General features: G+C 29.5%; 1 protein-coding gene across 1 annotated transcript; it reads right to left on the bottom strand.

The window, feature by feature from the left end:
* Positions 1–294: 294 nt before the first annotated feature.
* On the bottom strand, positions 295–1,252 carry LOC136201977 (ethylene-responsive transcription factor ERF017-like). The gene has a single exon (XM_065992377.1). It carries the CDS (start codon positions 1,199–1,201, stop codon positions 587–589), a length of 615 nt encoding a protein of 204 aa, XP_065848449.1. The 5' UTR covers positions 1,202–1,252; the 3' UTR covers positions 295–586.
* Positions 1,253–22,068: the final 20,816 nt, after the last annotated feature.

Here is a 22,068-nt window from a genome sequence, read left to right as displayed (position 1 = left end):
TTATTAAATATATTTATTTATGATATTGTTCGGATCAATCAATCCTAAGTAATTGGTTTAATCTATTGACTTTTGACCCTTTTATTAATCTAGTCCGATGTCCTGTCCGATTTTTAAAATATTAAACTATATCTCCGAATAGAATAGAAGCTAAATCACTAGTATAATTCTCTCTGTCAACAAAACTAAGAATCAAATCCGACCACTCTTACAAGGTGATCAAACTTATTTGCATGATAAATAGTAAAATAAAACAAAATTAAGAATCATAAACAAAAACATTAGTGGAAAATGTTTACAGATAAAATAACAAACTTTTATTAACCAAAACTTGATACAGTTATGTGTATAAATGTCACTTTACTCCCCCCAAAAAAAGAAAAAAAATCAAAAACAAAAACGGCTTCTAGAAATGTACACCACATTACATTTACTATAATGAAGATGACACAAAAATGTCCCATACTATATGAAACTCAGCGAGTCTGGCACTTAAAATTCACCAAACTCGCTCATGGAATAAAGTTACCGTATATGCATTTTCTTTTTCTCTTGTAATAAGAACCCAAAAAAAAAAAAGAAGATTCTAGAAGTTCCAAAGAAATGATTGGTGAGAATAAGAGGAATCATCATCATCGTCATCAAAAAGGGACGACGGAGGCGGTGCCGGCGGATAATATCCGTCACCAATATTATCCATTACTGTATAATATCCAAATTCCTGATTATTATTACAATCCAGCATATTCAAAAACGACCAATCTAATGCACTCTCCACGTTTGCAGAAGTCGACGACGAGTCGTTTTGCTCACCTGTAGTAGTAGTAGTTGTCGTATTGGTTTCTACCGCCGTGGGAGTTGGATTGTCGTTTGCATACCTAGCGGCTACTGCCTGAATTTCGTGAGGAGGGAGTGACTGTCCACCGACAATGTCCGGCGGGTTATCGGGGAAATTGAACCTGGCATTAGGGCCTCTAAGGCAATACAAAGCAGCATCAAATGCACGCGCCGCCTTCTCGGGTGAATCGTAAGAACCTAACCATATCCTTTCTCTGCTGTTAGGGAGTCTGATTTCGCACACCCATTTCCCCCATTTACGCTTTCGTACTCCAGTGTACTTGGGCTGGTTGTGGTTCTCATTTCTGTCGGTAGCAGGTGACGGCGGAGACGGCGACTGAGACGATGTTCCTGTCTTGACCATGATTGTGTTGAAGGAGTGAGTAAAATTATGATGGGATAATGAAAGTGGCGGCGTGTATGGTAATATATAGAGGAGAGTCGAAGCGTGTGATAATAGATAGTCAAGAGTATAGAGTGGAAGAAAGTGGACACGTAGGATTGGCAGACGCGGGGATTGTCGTACGTAGAAGAAGAAGCACGTTCCATATAAATTCAAATGCGCTTATTTCCAGTGTTAAATATAAATAAAACTCGTGTGTCTCTAACTCAAACATGCTCTCTCTGGTGGGACCCAACTCACTCACTCGTGTTTGAATAACACTCCAATCAACCATACTCTATTTTCTCTTAAATAATAATAAAAACATAATCTATTCTCCAATATTCTAACAAATTTTATTGGAAAAATTATTAAAATAAATGTTATATCATTATGTATTAATTTATCCAATATTATCAAATATTTAGGGCGTTTGGTTCACAAGGGTAAGGGAAAATGAATCAAGAAAGTGAAATTAAAGGAAAGGAAAAGAATAAGCATTCATACCTCGATGTGTTTGGATATGTTTAGGAAGGGGAATGCAATTCTACCTCATTCCCTTTGTGGATGTTTGGTTCAAATAGGGAATCAAAACTATTTTTTTTAACTTCATATATAATAAAAAAAAATCAACTCTTTTACTATAGTTTCCATAAAACGTGAAATAACTTCATATATAATCCCAAACAATCCAAAACGTCACTCACTTGCTACCCTTATTGATAATAATATAAAGTTCATAAAAGTTAAAATTTAAACTTAACAAAGTTCGTACAAATTAAAAAAAAATTAAAACAAAAGCCAATAGTCTTCTAAGCATAATACTTCATCACCGGAAAGAGTTTAAACATCTTCATTGTCCTTTTCACCAAGAAAATCTGTGACAACAATTTTTATACATACATGTGTCTCTATTAATAAAATATAAAAATTAAAATCAAAAGATAATGAAATAGAGGAAACTGAAATAAAATTAATCAAAGAAAATGTATGAATATTATATTTAAAAAGAAAATAATTATTTTAAAATAGTTAAAAATAAATATTAAAACTGAATAATATGATAAAAGAAAAAAATTTGGTCAAAATTATTTTTCAGGGTAAAAAGGTAAAAATAAATAAGTATAAGGATTAAAAGTGAAATTAATCTAGTGATAAAAAAATATAAATAAATAAATATAAGGATTAAACAAAAATAAAAAAAGTAAAATTTAGTGAAAAATATTTTTTGAGTAAACAAATTTAAAATATATAATGAAAATGAAATTAATCCAAAGATAAAGAAATGTAAAAATAAAAAAAATATAGAGACCAAAATAAAAATAAAAAAATAAAATTGAGTAAAATAGAATTTTATAAGGAAGTTTAAGTTAGAAAGAGAGGAGAAAGGGAATAGAAAACCTTAGGAGGGGGAGGGGAATGGGTTAGAGGAGTTAGGGGTAACCCCAAAACTAAAAAAGAGCAAAGGGAATCATTGAATTAGCAAAATAAACACCAACAAAGGGAATATTAATGATTGTCTTCTCTAATATTAATGATAGTCTTCTCTAATATTTGAACCATATACCCCGATCTTGGTCGTTTTATTTTTTTAAGACGCATGTAATACATATTCCGTATTTAACTTATTCTTTTGCAACCGAGTGATCAATTAATCACATTTTATGCAAGTTCAAGGGCTAAATTAATATTTTATGCAAGTTGAGGGTTGTGGTGAATACTGTATTACTCTGTTGGGGAGCTGATTTTACACTTGCGTTCGGGAAAAAAAATTGCTAAATCGAACGTGCTTAATTTTTTTTGTATATATGCGTGTTATAATTTGAATGGTCCAAAACCAATTTTAATTATTAATGTATAATTTCTCAGATTTCGTTTATAGTCCTAACATGTAAAAAAATTGGATTTAGGGAGGACTGAACATGTAAAAAAATTTAAAAAATTGATTTCAGATGGTGTACCAGGCCAAAAAAAATTAATAATTTGGTTTAAGGAGAGGCCCAAAAAATTAGAAATTTGGATTTATAGAGGCCTAACAAGCCAAAAAAAAAATTAAAAATTTGGATTTAGAAAGATCTAACAGGCTAAAAAAAATAAAAATTTGGATTTAAGGAGAGGTCAAAAAAATTATAAATTTAGATTTAAAGATGCCTAACAGGCCTAAAAAATTAGAAATTTGGATTTAGGAAGTATCTAATAGATCCAAAATATTGAAATTTTGAATTTTGGACAAACCTAACACATAAGGGGATATATTTAATTTTTTTTATTAGTTCAATACTAGTTTCTAAAAAAATTATAACATTTTTATATTTTTTTATTTTTAGTTTTAAAATTTTAAAATTCAATTTAGAAATTAAGTTGCTTGAGTCTCAAAAATAAGAAATTTTTTTTTAAGACATAATAAAAATGAGTTCAAAAGTGTTATAAAAATAAATAAATTAATTAATAATGGTAACATAGTTTTATAATTATTGAAAAATAAAATTTAAATAAATAAACACTTCTAAAATAAATTGAGGTTGGGGAATTGAACCTAGGACCTTTAAAAAAAAGCAAGTGCTTTAACCATCTCATCTACCTTTAAACAAATGAAATATTACTACATAAAGTCTATATAGACTAATATTAGGGAGACCGAAACTACTCGTAACTATGTTAGTTCCGGCGGCCGGAGGGATTCGAGCCCCCTGTATCCGCCCCTGCTTGAAGGGGCTATAGGGACACTTTGAAAATTCAGAGGGTCAATCAAACTTTTTAGACAAGTTCAGGAGGCAAATAATGTATTAAGTTTTTTTTTTATATAATTATTTTTAAGAAATATAATTATTTATTAAATCGATTTTTATTATATACATATAAATTAAATATTATGTAAATTACAAACATTTAAAAAAAAATATATGAGAGATATACTCGTTACTATTCAAATTGAATGATATGTAAATTATATAAACACTTAATCGAGGAAAATTTGAAATTAATAGGTTGGTACCAGCTTAAAAGAAACTCAACAATAAGAACCAAAAAGTTGCATTAACAAAAAAAACAAAACAAAAACAAAAAGGGAAAAGTACGAAAATAAACCTTGTGGTTACACCTGTTTTCGATCACAGCCATGTGGTTTAAAAATTTACAAAATCGTACCTTGAGGTTCATTCCGTTAGCAAACATATACCAAATTGACTAACGGTGTTAAAAGTCAAACGGAAAAGAGTTAATTTGGTCCTTCTATTTATTTATTTTATAAATTAATCCCCTTTATTATCTAATTATCACAAGCAAACCCCCAAAATAAAAAAATAAAATTCAATTATACCATCTTCTCCACCTCCCTTTGATTTTTTTTTCTTTCTCTCTCATTTTTATTAATTTTTCTCTCTCATCTTTTTGAGTCAAGCTTCAGAAATCAAATGGAGGTGGAGAAGATGGTATAATTGAATTTTATTTTTTTATTTTGGGGTTTGCTTGTGATAATTAGATAATAAAGGGGGTTAATTTATAAAATAAATAAATAGAAGGACCAAATTAACTCTTTTTCGTTTGACTTTTAACACCGTTAGTCAATTTGGTATGTGTTTGCTAACGGAATGAACCTCAATGTACCATTTTGTAAATTTTTAAACCCCAGGGCTGTGATCGAAAACAGGTGTAACCACAAGGTTTATTTTTGTACTTTTCCCAAACAAAATTTTTTTAAAAAAAAGGCAACACCACCAAACTTAAACTAAACGGAAGGTAAAAGCTATGCTTACTTTGTTTTTGATAACAAAGCTAACTAGACGTGGCAACAAAGCTAATTAGACAGTTTGTTCGCTATATCATGCTCTCGAAAAATTTAAGAAAATTTAATCATGTATACAGTGCAACTTTTATGAATGAGTACTCGATAAATTAATTTCTTTAAAATAATAATTTATTTCGGTTTCGATTTGGACCAGTTCAATAAATTAATAGTCGATAAATTAATAAAATTTTATGGTTCCAACATTATTAGTTTATAGACGTTTTACTATACTTAGCAATGGATAAACAGGTTAGCAAATTTGGAAGGAATTCGCAATAGACAACTTTAAACCTCGATTTAACAAATTAATAATATAATGTGAATCACATTCCACTCATAAGAAAACTCACTTATGCCTAATAACTCTTAGAATAGCAACATATTCTTTAACTCTGCGAAAAAAGCCTCACGCTGGCCCACCGGGACAACAAAAAGCATTGATCGGATTACCTATTGTTGCTCCATCAGTGTTAAAATTGAATCAAGAATCTGGAGGCCGTTGCCAGGGAAAGGAGAACACACGAATTGGGGTTTAGGAATTCCCGTAATAAAGAACTTCAAAATATATTTACCATACCGTGAGCTAGCTACACACCCCTTCTTAAAATAAGTAAAATAATGGGATCCTATGTCTGCCACTTTTATCGATGGTTTTCAGTACTATGTAATATCAGACAAATATAACTCCGCCTCATGGCATCACAAAAGCCCGAATCTACTATTAAAGATCGAGAATACATAGCGTCTCTTCAACTAAATACATCAAAATGACTGCATACCTGAAGCTTGACTCAAAAAGTCTCGCTAGATATCTCAAGGCCCATGTGTGTCTTGCAAAGATATCTCAAGCCCCATGTGGGTCAAAATCAGTTTATGCTAGGTTTTGGAGAATCATTTCCTGACCTTACTCAGTTTCAGACTGTTTTGGGTTGTCTCCAATACATCTCTCTCACACGATCTATAATTTCATATACAAGTTGGCCAAATCTATCCACGCTCCAACAACTACATACTGGTGATGGTCAAAATGTGTATCGTGCAAAACTAAGGGCAAGTGCACCCTATCGTTATCAAGTAATAAATAATAAGTAGAGTATCGTTCCCTCGATGATTGTGTTTATATCTATTGATTTCCGTGAATTTCTTTTATCTAAGCAATCAAAACTTGAATTGTTTGAGATACTAAACTAATGAATTTAAAACAACTAAATAAAGTAAACAAAGGAGGAAACAAAATGAATTTAAATATGATGTAAGTCACTAGAGGAAGTCTTCACCTAACCTAATGTATATAATCCATACAACAATCCTATCCAAGTTCTTAAGTTTTAATCTAGAGACGGTGATTACTTCCTAAAGTAATTAACCTAGCTTTGGTCCAGTCAAGATTAATCTTATTTCACATACAATTACTCTAGCTTTAGTCCAGTCAAGAATAAAAGTATAATGAAAGCATTAAGTTCTCTGAAATAACCTCAAAGTTATGTCGTCCCGAAAACCGCACCGCATAGACACAGGTCTAAACTATGTAATTCCATTAATTATCTTAGTGTCGGTCAACCAAAATCATTAATTGTAATTTAGCTAAATATTGGCCAAATATCTAACTAGGAAATTAAGCTCCATAGTTTAATTCTCTAATTAATAAATTATGAACTTGAAATCAGATTGCAAGTAAATCATATACTTCGATTAGGATCCGCCATAGCTCTAGCTATGGATGAGTTAGTTCATGGTAGATGGAAAGAAAACAAGAAATTTAATAGAAAAGAAACTAGAAAACATAATTAAAGAAAAGAAAAGATGAAGAGAGAATAAACTTTGAAATAGAAACTAGAATTAGTTACAAATGTCGAAAGAGAATGAATAAAAAGAAAACTATAAAAAGTCTAAAAGAGAGAGATAAAGAGAGTGTGATGAGGCATGTTCCACGTGTGTTCCAGATCTGCTTTCATGCTTCCAAATGTAGGTATTTATAGTTGCACATGCCTTCATGCATTCCTTGAAACTTCCAACTTTAATGCCATTAAAGAGAAGATTAATGGAGGATTGAATTCTTTGCTCTAACTTCTTAACTTTTAATGTAATTAAAAAGAAGATTAATGGAGAGTTGAATTATTCTTTGCAACTTTTTAACTTTAATAGAATGAAAGAGAGCATTAAGTAGTGCAACTCCTTCTTGAGCATTCAAAAGACTCTTCAAATAGTCATAACATTCATTGGATGGTTATTGAGGAATTTATGACAATAAAAACTTATTTAAAGAGTCGTGGATTCTTCATTCTTGAACTGGTACAAGGTCGCAACTGGAGGGAGTTCTGACCGGGCAACTTTATTTACTTCAGTAATGATTCCATAATTGCATTTTTGCCTCAAATAATACCTAAAAACATATGGAACAAGCATTATTTCTTAAAACACAAAACTAAACATAAAACAATTATAAAATATTAAAAACTATCTTAAAATGTATGATTACTATAATTAAAATATATTAAAAACTATATGAAAATGCACGATAACAACTGGCAGGGTGTCAAGCGCTTCCACACTATCTTCTACAAACACGAGACCATGGTCTTTTCTTTCATCGTGATTCCTCCTTATACTTACATGGCTACATGGATGCCGACCGGGGTTGGTAATATTAATGACATAAAGTCCACCTTTGTATATGCCATCTGCCTCGGATGAAATTTGATTTATTGGTGAATTCCAAAAAACAACGACCAGTTGCTCAATCATCCATTGAGGCCGAGTATATGACCCTTGCAAATGGAGCATCTTAATTTTATTTTTTTTGCTCTCTGCCACCACAACTATTGTGTGATAATTTATCAGCTACCTATCTTGTTATGAATCTCAATTTTTATCAGTGAAACAAATATATTGAGGTTGATTTTTTTTTCTTGTGAGACCGTGTCTCCCGATATTTTTTATATGTCTAGTATGTGTCAACTATTGATCAAGTTGTCGATGTTCTCACAAAGCATCTATCAAAGGATTAGTTTCAAACTCTACATTTGTGATAAACTCGCTCAACTTGAGGTAGGGTAGTAGACAATAATATATACAAGATGTAAATTAGGATTATTTGTCATATCCGACCCAAAATAGAATCGGATATGACAGTGAGACATTACCATAGACGTGTACGAGTCGGAAGTAACATCTCACAATTAAAATTGAAGAAATTCAGATCCTGTTTGAAACTTAAGAAACATTTTCAAATATACTTGTACGTCTAGAATAGTTCGAAAGTCACTTATAATATCCAATTACGTATCTTTTTCTCTTTGCTTTTTTTTTTTAGCCAAAACGCATTTGAAACGTAGAAAGTTATGTCAATTTAATCTATTAACTTTTAATCTGCCTAACCTCATAATTTAACGCCATAATTGAACATTTCAAACTAAAATCCTTCACCACACAACTTCATATTCGTTTCAAAATGGGCCACGTAAGTTCCTAAATATTCACAAGCACAAAGACACGCCTATATCTACATGTAAAAAATGGTATGCAATACCCTAGAAGACGACTTGTACGACCGTGACCGTATCCAATCCTCGTCCTACTGTCGAACACTTCCGTCAGTACCTCGTACTTCTTCGCCTAAAAACATTAAAACATTTGAAAAATATGAGACAAAAATCTCAGTAAGCAACTATCAACTATAGAAAATGGTTTTTAGTTAAAATATATATACGTATACATCGTAAAAACATTTAACTAAATCAAAATTTAACTTTTAATTTGTAAATAACGTTTTTATTCGGGTATCCTCAAAACAAACGTAACCAAAGCATTTATTAAAAACCAAGTTTAAATCAAAATCAATATCGTATCCATCATCGAGTATCCCCTCGTAATTCAACCCATCACATGTAAACATATTCGAGACGTCTCTTTAACCTTGCCTAATCCCGTATTGGTCTTACCCAACACTTCGCTGCCAATACCCGACTAGGTCTTTAGACTGTGTACACATGCCATGTTCCTCACTGAACATGGTCTTCAAATATCAAACCACCCGTCCGGACTACTCACGATGGATACCAAATATTTTTCTATTAAATCATCCAATAGATCAAATTTATCCAAAATCCAACCCAATTTCGACTGTATAAACTTTCTCATCAAATGGATCCAAAATTTACTAACATCATCAAATTCCGACATTAACTGAACCAAATAGCAATTAAACACGTAAGGAAATTCAATTTAATGCCGACTGAACCAAAATATCAATTCAACACGTAAAGAACTTCAATTTAACGCCGATTGAACCAAAATAGCAATTCAACACGTACAGAAATTCAATTTAACACCGATTGAACCAAGATAGTAATTCAACACGTAAAGAAATTCAATTTAACGCCGATTGAATCAAAATAGCAATTCAACACGTAAAGAAATTCAATTTAACACCGACTGAACCAAAGTAGCAATTCAACACGTAAATAAATTCAATTAAACGCCAATTGAACTAAAATTCGTTATGAATTTATCGAGAATCCAAATCATTTCTAAGAAACGCTTAAGAAACAAATTTATGAAAATTTAAAGATTGATATACCTATATATATACATATATATATATATATATATATATATATATATATATATATATATATATATATATATACATATATATATATATATATACATACATGTAAATCAAATCAAAATAATAATTGATAGTTACTTACCTTGACGCGTATTATCGCCTCTAATACGAGAACACGAGGTAAAGACTTCCGAACCGAACTCAACTATATAGAATCTAGATGACACAATTGGAAGCTAACTTTTGAATTGTTAACTTTACACCATTGAAAATTAGAATGAATGCATTTCTCATTCTAATTACCTAAAACCAATTTTTTGTATATCATCAATCCTTCCTTGAAAATCAAACATACCCTTTTATATTCATTTTTATTTTCAAAGATGTCAACCTCCCTTATTTTAATTGTTGCTTTCCTATATGATCAACACCTCGTCTTACTTAAGATGCTAATTTAGTGTGTGATGGACACCTAGCATCTCATTCAATATGGTATGGACAACTCATCTCCCTAATGACACATGGTAAGATTTTTATTTATTAATTATATATATATATTATATAATAATAATTATAATAATTAAAACAAGGTCAAATGCTTTTGCATTATGTTGACCGAATATATGTATATATATATTTGGTTCAATTGGTAAAATGTAACTATTAGTCCCTTTTAATCTATAATTCCTTAAAACTTTTCCTAAACTTATAATTATTCTTAAAAATATACAATTATCCTCTAAACTATACTCGTAACATCCAATCAATCCAACGATTATAAATGGACTATAGTATAATATAAGGTTCGGGATATAATAGATAAAGATTAAGGACACGGACGTGACATTATTTCTGTATAGAAAAGTCTTAATTAGTCCTAATGGGGTTTCCATATTAACCTCATATGTTTTATATAGGGTTAAATGCACTATTGATCACTGAACTTATATGGTTGTCTCAAAATGGTCATCTAACTTCAATTTGTCTTAATAAAATCACTCAACTTTGGGGTTTGTCTCAATTAGGTCACTCTAACGATTTCAGTGATTAAAAAGTATTGGAATGATATTAATATAGGTGACACATCAGTATGAGTAAACTCATATTTCTGACTGAAACGACACATGACATCCACGTATGCGCCTCCTGGCTATCACGTATCAGTTATTTTTATGGAAAAAGATAAAATTTAGTTTTTTTTCATAAAAAGTAACCAACACGTGGCTGTCACGTTTTATTTCGGTCAGAGATCTTAGTTGACTAATATTGACATGTCGTCCATATCATTATGTCGATACCTTTTAAATACTGAAATCGGCAGAGTGACCTTATTGAGACAAAACTCAAAGTTGAGTAATTTTATTGAGACAAATTGAAGTTGAGTGATCATTTTAAGACAACCATGTAAGTTCAATGACCACTAGTGCATTTAACTCGTTTTATATAGATTTGTATGTTTATCAATCAATACGATCAATCAAGGAGGTACCGTATTCTTTGCGTCTTATTCTTTACATCTCATTTGCTCCATCTTAGGGAAGGGAGTGACGAAGGGAGAATTAATATATATATATATATATATATATATATATATATATATATATATATAGGGGAGGGATCAAGTGAGAACCCTCCCCTAGGTGAGAACCACCCAAAACTACGTAGTTTTGGGTGTAAAATTTAATAAAAAATCATTGCTGCTTAGGGGATCAAACCCTGGCCTCTTGATTTCCACTCCACACTGCTTACCACTAAGCCATTTACTTTCTTTGTGTATTTTGCCGCGCGCTAATTAATATATCAATGCCCTTGTAGCTTCTATTGTTTAATATTTGATGCATGCACTTATTAATATTGATTAAATTCGCATAATAATTATTAATAGAAAAAAACAAATGTGCATAATAATTAATTATTAAAAGAAAAAAACCAAGAACATGCTCTAATTTCTTATTTATTTAATTCCTCTATATTTTTGTAATTTATGTTTTAAATTGTTAAAGACGATGTTCTAAATATTGTTACATATGTTCTAAACTTTATAATTTGTGTTCTAAAAATTAAGATAATGTCTTAAAAAAATAGTAATTATATGGGCCATTTTTTTGTTCAAAAAAAAAAAAACTCACATTCTAAATAACATAACGTATGTTCTAAAAAACATAACATATGTTCTAAAGTTTATAGTTTGTGTTCCAAAAATTAAGTATAATTTTCTAAAAAAAGCAGTAGATATCTGGATCGTTTTTTCACTTGTTCTATAATATAATTTATAACTCATGTTCGAAAAAACATAACACGTGTTCTAAAAAAACATAACGTATGTTCTAAAAAATATATCGTACGTTCTAACTTCATAGTTCGTGTTTTAAAAGTTAAAATATATGTTATAACGTATGTTTTAAAAAATATATAGTTTGTGTTATAAAAATTAAGTATAATGTTCTAAAAAATCAGTAGATATCTGGATCGTTTTTTCATTTGTTCTATAATATAATTTATAACTCATGTTCGAAAAAACATAACACATGTTCTAAAAAACATAACGTATGTTCTAAAAAATATGTTGTACGTTCTAAACTTCATAGTTCGTGTTTTAAAAGTTTAAAATATATGTTCTAACGTATGTTTTAAAAAATATATTTTCTTATATAACATAAATTACAAAAATATAAAGAAATTAAATAAATAAGAAATTAGAGCATGTTTTTGGATTTTTTTTCTATTAATAATTCATTATTATTGACATTTTCTTTCTATTAATAATTCATTATTATGCAAATTTCTTTTTTTTGTATCAATAATTTATTATTATGCACATTTAATCAATATTAATAAGTGAATGCATCAAATATTAAATAATAGAAGCTAAAAGGGCATTGGTTTATTAAGCAGTGCACAACATAATACACAAGAAAAGCAAATGGCTCAATGGTAAGGAGTGTGGAGTGTAAGGGAGGAGGCCAGGGTCCGACCCCCCCAAGCAATAGCGTTTTTTAGCGATTTTTTATTAAATTTTCCACCCAAAACGACGTAGTTTTGGGTAGTTCTCACATAAGGTGAGTTTTCACCTAGGAAAGGGTTCTCACAAGAGCCCTCTCCTATATATATATATATATATATACACGTTTAATTTTTTGTTTAAATTTCAATAGCTATCTAATTTATATCTTAAAAATTAATTATGTCCTTAATTTTCTAAGTCATTCTCAATTTATATTTAAAAATTAATTGGATTCTAACCTTTTAAAGTAGCCAATTAAATCATCAACGTATGTTAAAACTGCTAATTGGATCTCTCCTTCAATTGGAATAAAATTTTGATTCATCTTTTATATATACTAGCATTGTGCCCGCGCGTTGCGCGGGTATATAAATTTTGTTGTACAATTATTTAAGATTGTTTAATTTTTAAAATATACATGATGGGATGTTTTGTAAGTTATTTTATTTCATCAATTAAATATAAATTATATTAGATATAATATTTTCAATTTTTCTTTGCTACTATTTTGACAAATGTTTTAATACCTGTTTAATTATTTTCTTCAATATGTCGTCAACTTCAATAGAATAATATTGTGTGAAACTTTATATCTACTCGTACAAAAATGTATAAAAAATTAAAAATACAATCCATATCAGTGTTTGTATACTTACAAATCTAGTAAAGTCCTTGAAGAATTTTCTTATATACTATATTTGCGGCATAATTTTTTTCAGGTGCTTTCTTCATCTGTGCAATATTTTTTAAAATTTTTACAGTTTGTTGGATGTTTTTATCTACAAATTTTTAGATTGCCTCAAAATTGTTTTTCTTTTCTACTACATTCTATAATCTTTAATAAATTTATGAACTTTAATTAAGCATGCATTTATTTATAAATATTTTTTGGTTTATATAGTAGTTTGGATATTTAAATATTGTGTTAATTATTACAATAAAAATTAAAAGTGTAATAATTTTATTTAAGTTATATTGGTTTTAAAGGTATTTATTAAAATGAAATGAATGAAATTCAAGAAGTTACATATTTCTTTGTTGAAATACGAAAAGGTACAAAAATAACTTCAATGTTGATATTCAATGTTTATAATTTAAAGTTAACATTATATTTTAATTACGGTTCAACCCACAATGAAACTCTTCAACTTTCAAGAGGTATTTGTTTACCAACTTTTCACCTCTTGTTTGCCTTTTCACTTTAAAAGGCAGAGTTTTAGGTGTTTGGTTAGACACCTCATATTTGCCTTTTACAGATGAAAAATAGTTTATTACAAAAGCTGTGAATCTCTACTTTTTGGAAAAAAGTCTTTTACAAAGGCAAACAACAAATAGACACAACAACCAGCAAACAGGAGCAACAAAAAGCAAGTAGCCAAACAGACCCTCAATATTTAAGATTGAGGCTTCGAATATTAATTTCTTAAGATCAAAGTTTTGTATTTTATTAATTTTAATTAAACCATTCATCTTTTTTTTTTTTATAGAGTTTGAACTCCTTTCTACGAATTATATTATCTAACCTGTTAACGAAGTGATGAATGCATGTAAAATTAAAGATTGAGACTTGATCCAATAAGATTTGATAAATAATAATTAACTTTTAAAATTATTATTTGGAAATAAATGGATACATTTGACAAATTTATAAACTCTTAATATAATGTTGGTTTTTAAATAACCCACGATTTTTCAATTGTCTTGAACTTTTGTTATGTGAGTTAGACTTATTTTTCATTATTATTAATCTATACGAAGAATATTCAATCTGCATTCTTTTAATAAATTCTTAATGTCACAATTATCTATATTAAATATTAGTATGTTATTTTACTTAAGAATATTTTTTTTTTGTAAGTATCATTAAAATTGATGATAATATCTAAATTTAAAAAAATGAAATTATAATTTTTCATTTCTTACTATGCTTGAAAATTAAATTATGAATTCTCAAACATGTATTATATTATTGTAATGGTAAATGATAACTGAAGCTTAAGATTGTCTTATTAAAACTATAAAGTAGTAATTCAATTGAAATCCCCTAAATTTGAGATCAAACTTAAAAGCTTATCATGAAAATAATTTCATTGAAAAGCTAAGTTTGCTTATTGCCGACTTTAAATGTCATTCATTCTTTCTTCTCTTCGCACTTGAATTGTTTTCATCTTCTGATACCTCCTTCTCCTCATTTAAATCTTTTGGCCTTTTCCCTTTTCCATTCTCCTAATGTAAAATAAAGAATAAAATATATCATGCCTGAAAGTAACTTTAGGTACAATAAAATGTTTGATTATTAGTGTAATTTTACATTATAACATAAGATTAATTACCTTTGTATTTTGGCCATATTTTGCCTCTTCCAATTCTTTTTTGGACAATATGTATTTTGCCTCTCATCATATGCATAGATCTTCTTGACAGTATAATTTTGATATATCCAAACTTATTATGGAATTGTTACCTTTTGTGTTAAGTGCTTCCCATAACCTAATAACTCTAACTCTTATTCTCCACGTGCCTTTTTCAGCAGAGAAATAACTAATTTGGTTGAAGCGAGCCTTCATTTGCAACATTGCCATACTGTATGAAAATAAATTCCTTTTGTGTTAAGTACTTCTCATAACCTAATAACTCTAACTCTTATTCTCCACGTGTCTTTTTCAGCAGAGAAATAACTAATTTGGTTGAAGCGAGCCTTCATTTGCAACATTGCCATACTGCATGAAAATAAATTCATTAAAAAAAATTCATAAAAAAATCATATAACTATAACAAAATTCATCATAGCCATACTTGAAGATTTAAGTTTGCGGGGATGTAAATTTGTGAAGAAAAAGATCACAAACTCTTTACATTATATAGTACAATAAATTGTAACAGTTGATGTAGCACTACAAAAAAAAGGGTCTACTACGACGCTAAAATTTAAGACATAACGACGCTTTTCAGCGTCGTTATACACTTACCCACACTTTTTAATTCGTCGTCACAAATGTCGTTAAATCGCGTGTCGTTAATTTTAACGACACATAAACACTTGTGTGGGTAAACTCAATCTGACGACATTTCACATACAAATGTCGTCATGTTGCCAACGTATACAAAATTTAGCATTGTAATTTTTATCATATTATTTATTTTAATTTTTAAAATTTCCACTACATTTTAATAAAACGTCGCAAAATTGACGATACATCATTTTTGTTATGTCGTTATTTTGTGTTACAAAAATATTTATAGCATTATCACCGACAGGAATTTTGTCAGAGATTTCTCAAACGCACCCACTTTTTTTGTGGATATTTTATGAATCTACAATGGACAAATCCGCTAGTGACCTTTTTAAAAAATAAAAAAGAACCTCCCAGTGAAGTGAACTGTGAAATAATTTATAATGAGACTCATATTTTTATAATTCCACTAATTCCATTATTTATTTCGATATATAAATAAATAATAAAAGAATTTAATATAATTCATATTTTTGTCATTAATATATTAAAAAAAATCTAAATGCAAATATCACCCACTAAAACATATCTCAAATGTATATATTTTATTTATGTACAATTAACAGCCACAATCTGATTATCCTTGTAGTTGCTCCAGCTTGGAAAATTATAAGAAATATCTATTAGATATCCAACACCAATGCCCACATTTATATTCACCAATTGCTGCAAAAGGGAAGAAGTAAATAATCAATTTCTGCACAATATAAATTTTTCAAAAGCAAAAGTTGATCATTATTATATATACCTAAATGTTTGAATGGACTTATTTGTCAATGTCTCAAGCTATGGAGACAATTATCCTAGTTCAACATCAATCACTGATATAAAAACTTCAAACCATGACTATGAATCATAAAGTTTACAGAAGCTTAAAATTTGACAATCAAATCAACCACATTCACATTCATATGAATATGAAACTTATTATGGAAATATCTATTTAGGTTATTCCCTTACCATTATCATGCTTTCGCAAATAACATTCTAATAATGAACTTGCATGTGATGTTTGCAATGGCAGAATTTATTGTTGTTTGGCACTTACAACTATTTTACTTACCACCATATATGGCCATGAATGTTGTGATAGACCATTTCTTTGTAGTGTTAGCTCCCGTTGCCTTTGGCATGTAATGGCTATGTGATGCATAACTCTTAGGATGAACCAAAAACAACAACAATTACACGCTTTAGTCCAAAAAAACATGAGCAAATCAGTAAAAAATAAGGGGTTTTATAAAAGACCTACATAAATCATTAAATTAACTTAAAAAAAAAATTCAATTCAAAACACAAAGATTAAAATACTGCATTTATAATTCTGGCAACAGTTGATCAACATTTAGCTTTGTGTGATCTTGATGACAATATCAAAGAACACTAAATTGACACCATAAACAACCATATTAAAGAAAGGCATTAATACTATGTTTATCAATTGAACTGCCAATTAGACATAAGTGAAACAATCTATCTATATAAGAGCAAGTGAAACCTCTGTCCAACTCTTGAAGCAAATACTTAAAAGAAAAACAACTGACCTTGATAATATTGACTGCATCTTCACTAACTGATGGTACGAGTGAAGAGAGGTTGACACCAACAAACTGAAATGTCAAGCAGATAATATTTAAATCTTTATATATAGTATTGTACACGCGCTCTCTTTTGTAAATTAAGTTAGGAATTCTCCCAATTATACTTGCCCAACATATAAATAGTGAATAACAAGTTCAAGAAAATTACGACTTCAGCTTTTTCCAAGAAAAACTCATTATTAGCATTTGCATTCTTCCAATAAATCATTTGTGAGATCCACTAACCACCATTTCTTAATGTAGTGTGATGCATCCAAAGTAGAAAAATTAATAAAAAGGTCGCTTCCCCTTTACTTTTCATATTATTGTTCTATTATACAAACCCATATACTAATTATACACACATAGTGATATGACCATACCTTCTCATGTGAAAAGTACAAGAAAATGACCCAAATATGCAGCAACAACCATGTTTCTTCTAGATGCATCAATGAATTGAAATAGTCCAAAAGCCATCTTGCTAACAAGTAAGCGCAGAAGGTATTGCTTGAACAACTGTTTATGGAATAAAGGGTCAAAATGACTCCTAATTGATAGGCATGATCCATTTAGCCCAAATCAAACTTTACATATCAATTTAGTACTAAACTTGACAGTATTTGACAAATTAGTCTAAGTACAATCAGTTGTTATCCGTGTTAGTCACACTCTTGACTCTGAGAAACAAAATGCTGACAAAGTAGTTATAAATGTACTTGACATTAAGAATCAGTTCCTGTCCTTCAAAACTTAAATTGTTGAAGGAAATCATAAAAAGACAGGCGAGTTTTGTAGTTCAGCTAGTTTGTTAAACATTGGCAAGTTTAGGATTGAATTGATACCTAAAATTGAATTTGGGCTAAATTGATTCGACTTGTTATTTCAAAGGCATTTTCACCCTTAATTCATTGTTTATGAGAAAATCAAGTCTGGCAAGTGATACATAAATGTCAAAAAAATTCACATGAATATACATAAATGTATAATTAACTTAAGATTCAGCGTATGAATAACAGAGAGTTATTAGAGAGAGACTCACAAACACAGCTGATTTTCCAAATTGATGTACCTACAGACCTCCTCATTCTTCTTGGCTTCTTCAATTCAGAAAACATAATCATGAGTACAAAAATATAGAACATACAACTAGAAGAAAGGTTAACTAAAGAACAAAATTGATTAATCGAGCAAAAGAATTAAAAATTAAGAAAAGGGTTGTAGTGGTTGAAACGCAGTAATGTAAAGGTTTGTTGTCTGACAACATGAAACAGAATACTCAGAACATCAAGAAATTCACCAGCGATGAAGAACGGATGCCAGACTGAAGGAGATCGTTGTTGTGTCTAAGGTTCGAGGGAAGGAGGAAAGCAAACCGCGATCTAGAGAATCGTGACTTCTGTTCATCGCACGATGAAGAAAGAGAAAAAAAGAAGGAATAAAGAAAGGAATGTTGGAGGCGGCGATGGGTTTTGGGGGGGAAAACTGTTTATGGGTTTGGTCGAGCCCTAATTTTTTAATATGTACACAAAAATTAAGAGTGATTTCAAATTAAAAAATATTAAAATATTATCTATCCACGTAAACAATTTAAACCATTTTTAATATAAAAGTTTGGAACCATAATAGTTAAATTTTAAAATTATCAATAAAAATTTCAAAATCTCATTAAGTGATGTAACGAAAACAAAAAAAAATCAAAATAATGTCTTCTAAAAAATATATGACAGTTTTAGCTATATAAATTTATATCCGTTTTTAACTTTTAAAAAATATTGACGTTTATTTCTAAATGTGTAGTTAAATTTATAAAAATACCAACATAAAAATTAAGAGCGTCATTAAATTATTATAATAGGAGACACAAATTAAAAAGCGTGGTTAAATTTTAAATATGTAAATAAAAAAATAAAATTATATTTAAATAAAAAAGATTGAGACACTTTTTCACGACATAAATTGTAAACCGTCTTTAATTTTTAAAAAAATACCGAGGCTTTTTTGTGAAAGCGTGGTTACGTTTTTAAAAATGCCAACGTATGATAATAAGCGTCGTTAAGTGACAATAAAGTCCGACACAAATACAAAAGTGTGGCTAAGTTTTAAAATATAGAGACATATGTCAAAAAACGTCGCTAAAATAGTGTCGTTATAGACCATTTTTTTTGTAGTGTAGTAATACTTATTAAATACAATTAATTAATACAATATCTCTTCACATATCCTGAATTATTTTATGATTAAATTTACTATTATTACTTAATTGATTAAATCTTTTATTATTATTATATATAAATATCACATGAATCAACTCTACGCCTAATGTTTGTTATGCTTAATATATGTAATAGTTTTATATTCATATACAATTAATTATAAAAGTTTTTCATATTCAAGCACACACCTTTACATATTCTTTAACATCTAACATATGCATTAACTCATCATCAATCCACTCAACTCGATTTTTCATCATTAAAATAATTATATTATTTTATTAAATATAAAATTTTAATTAATTAAAATCCTTTTTAATCTAGATTTTTAAATGTTTGACAACTAATGAAATAAGCCTCTAAAATACTTCTCTCATTTTCTCTCTGCTTCTAAAATTATATATATATATATATATATATATATATATATATATATATATATATTTATCGGTTTGATTCATCAATATTTTAAGATATTTTAAATTTCAGTTATCAGTTTAATTATTTTATATTTTCAACCGAATAAATTAATATTTTAAAATATTTTTTATTTCAGTTATCAATTCAGTTTTAGTAAACAAAGTAGCTAATCTAACCAAAATAATTAATACTTTTATATATATATATATATATATATAAAAGAATATTTTAGTATAATATATTAATTTTGTTTGGTTTAAAGTAATGTTTTTACTAAAAATGAATTGGTAATTGAACCTAAAATTTCTGAAAATTTTAATTTTTTTTTTTAATTTTGAACTTTAACAAAACAATAGAATGGGACAAAATTCAACGAAAATGACTAGCGGATTGGCAAAGAGACCCTTTTACTTGACGTCATTGTGTACGAATGTTCTTCAAAAATGTCAATTTTCCATTCCCAATTTGTACTACTTAACTCTAAGAGCAACTATACTGGGTGTTACAAGGCTGTTACTTGTAACACCCAACCAGTATAATACAAGTGTTTTGCTTGTTCTAGAATTAGGTAAGTTACAATAATCTGTAACAAAGACATAAAAGTAATATTGCCAAATAATAAAAGAATTTGCACTACACCCTTGTGATATACAATGCGTGTGTACCCCATAGGAGCGTCAGTCTCTCCAATTGCAAATTTAGCCACAGACTGTATGTTTGCCAAATTAAATAAAATATTGTAAAAAATATCTTTTGAATATAGTTGATTTGATTTTTGTTCTTTATTTATGTAATAAAATAAATTATTTTTAGTTTGAAATATGGAAAAGAATAAGTTGTTGTGTCAAACGGTAGAAACAATTTAATTTCATAAATATATGCAAACGGTCACAGACGGTAACTTTTTTATTTTTTTTAAATTACTCTTTCAAAACGGTAAAGTTTTTAAAATTCACTACAAAATCCCAATGATTTCACAATTTTCATTACAACAATCTCTCTAATATTTATCAATTTTGTTTGTTTCAATGGATAAAAATCGAGACCATTTTACCCAATATTTTTCTCAGGTTCCAAATACTCAGTATCCCGAAACACAAAATTCTGAATTACCGCTACCAAATTCCCAATTTCGCATCCTAACTACGCCAATCTCCCAAAGATCTTCGATGAGGCCAACTCAACAACCGCATTATGATCCATATATGTAATAATATATGCCAAACCACCAAAATTTATTCAACCCCGAGTATTCGTACCCTTATATGAATATGCACGGAAATAATCAACCGATACCGCAGTACTATCCACGTGGTCCTTATTCCGGCTCAACCCCAACTATTGTGGAATCTCCACATGCGGGATCAGTTGATGAGTGCATCGAAGTTTCAGAAACTCAGGCAGAACCTGTTGGAGGGTCAACACCGAGGTTTAAATGGAGCAATACACTTGAAAAGCATTTATGTCATATTTGGTTGACAATAGCGAACGACGAAGTCGTGGGTACGGATCAACGACTTGGTGATTCTTGGAAGAGAATCACCAATCTTTTCAACATTAGAAAGCTAGAAGGTCCTTGTTTACCAACAGAAAAAAACAGCTTCTGCAAATTTTTTACAGAATTAGTAAGTCAATTACTGATTTTGTCAGTTGTCACTCCGATATTATGAATATGAACCTGAGCGGCCATTCTGATTCACAACTCATTGAACGGGCCGAAGAATTCTACATTCAAAGGCACGAGTCCAAATTTCCTTACATTAATTGTTGACAAATACTGAAAGATGAACCTAAATGGCTCGCCTTTAAAGAAAAACAGTATGGTGTATATTGTTCAAAGAGAACAAAGCTTTCTGCATCAAGACAATACACTTCTCCAAGCGAAAGTGGCAGTGATGTACAACCATTTCCTACACGTCCAATAGGCCAGAAAGCGGCCAGGAGAGCGGCGAAAGGTAAAAAAGCAGCGATTTCATCTTCTCCCATAGATGTCGAATTTCACAAACAAATTCAAGAAAGGAAAGTTCAGGCATCTGAAAAATTAGCCGAACAAGGGGTGGCTTTTATTCGTAATCAAAATAAACAAGTTAAACAAAAATATTTCGATATTCTCATGCAAGATACTTCGGGATTGACTGAATCGCAGCAGTTGCAACACGAAATGTTTTGCAAACACATTGCTTCTTTTTTGGTAGAAACATGAAAGAAAACAAACCAACACCGAGACAAAAGCTAACCTGGGATCAGCCTAGGAAAGC

This window comes from Euphorbia lathyris, chromosome 8 (genome assembly GCF_963576675.1).
Source record: "Euphorbia lathyris chromosome 8, ddEupLath1.1, whole genome shotgun sequence".
In the NCBI taxonomy this organism is placed as follows: domain Eukaryota; kingdom Viridiplantae; phylum Streptophyta; class Magnoliopsida; order Malpighiales; family Euphorbiaceae; genus Euphorbia; species Euphorbia lathyris.
This window is presented reverse-complemented; position numbering and strand designations above follow the sequence as displayed.

Excerpts from the sequence above, each read along its gene's own strand:
- LOC136201977 (XM_065992377.1), bottom strand. The coding sequence starts at position 1,201 with ATGGTCAAGACAGGAACATCGTCTCAGTCGCCGTCTCCGCCGTCACCT.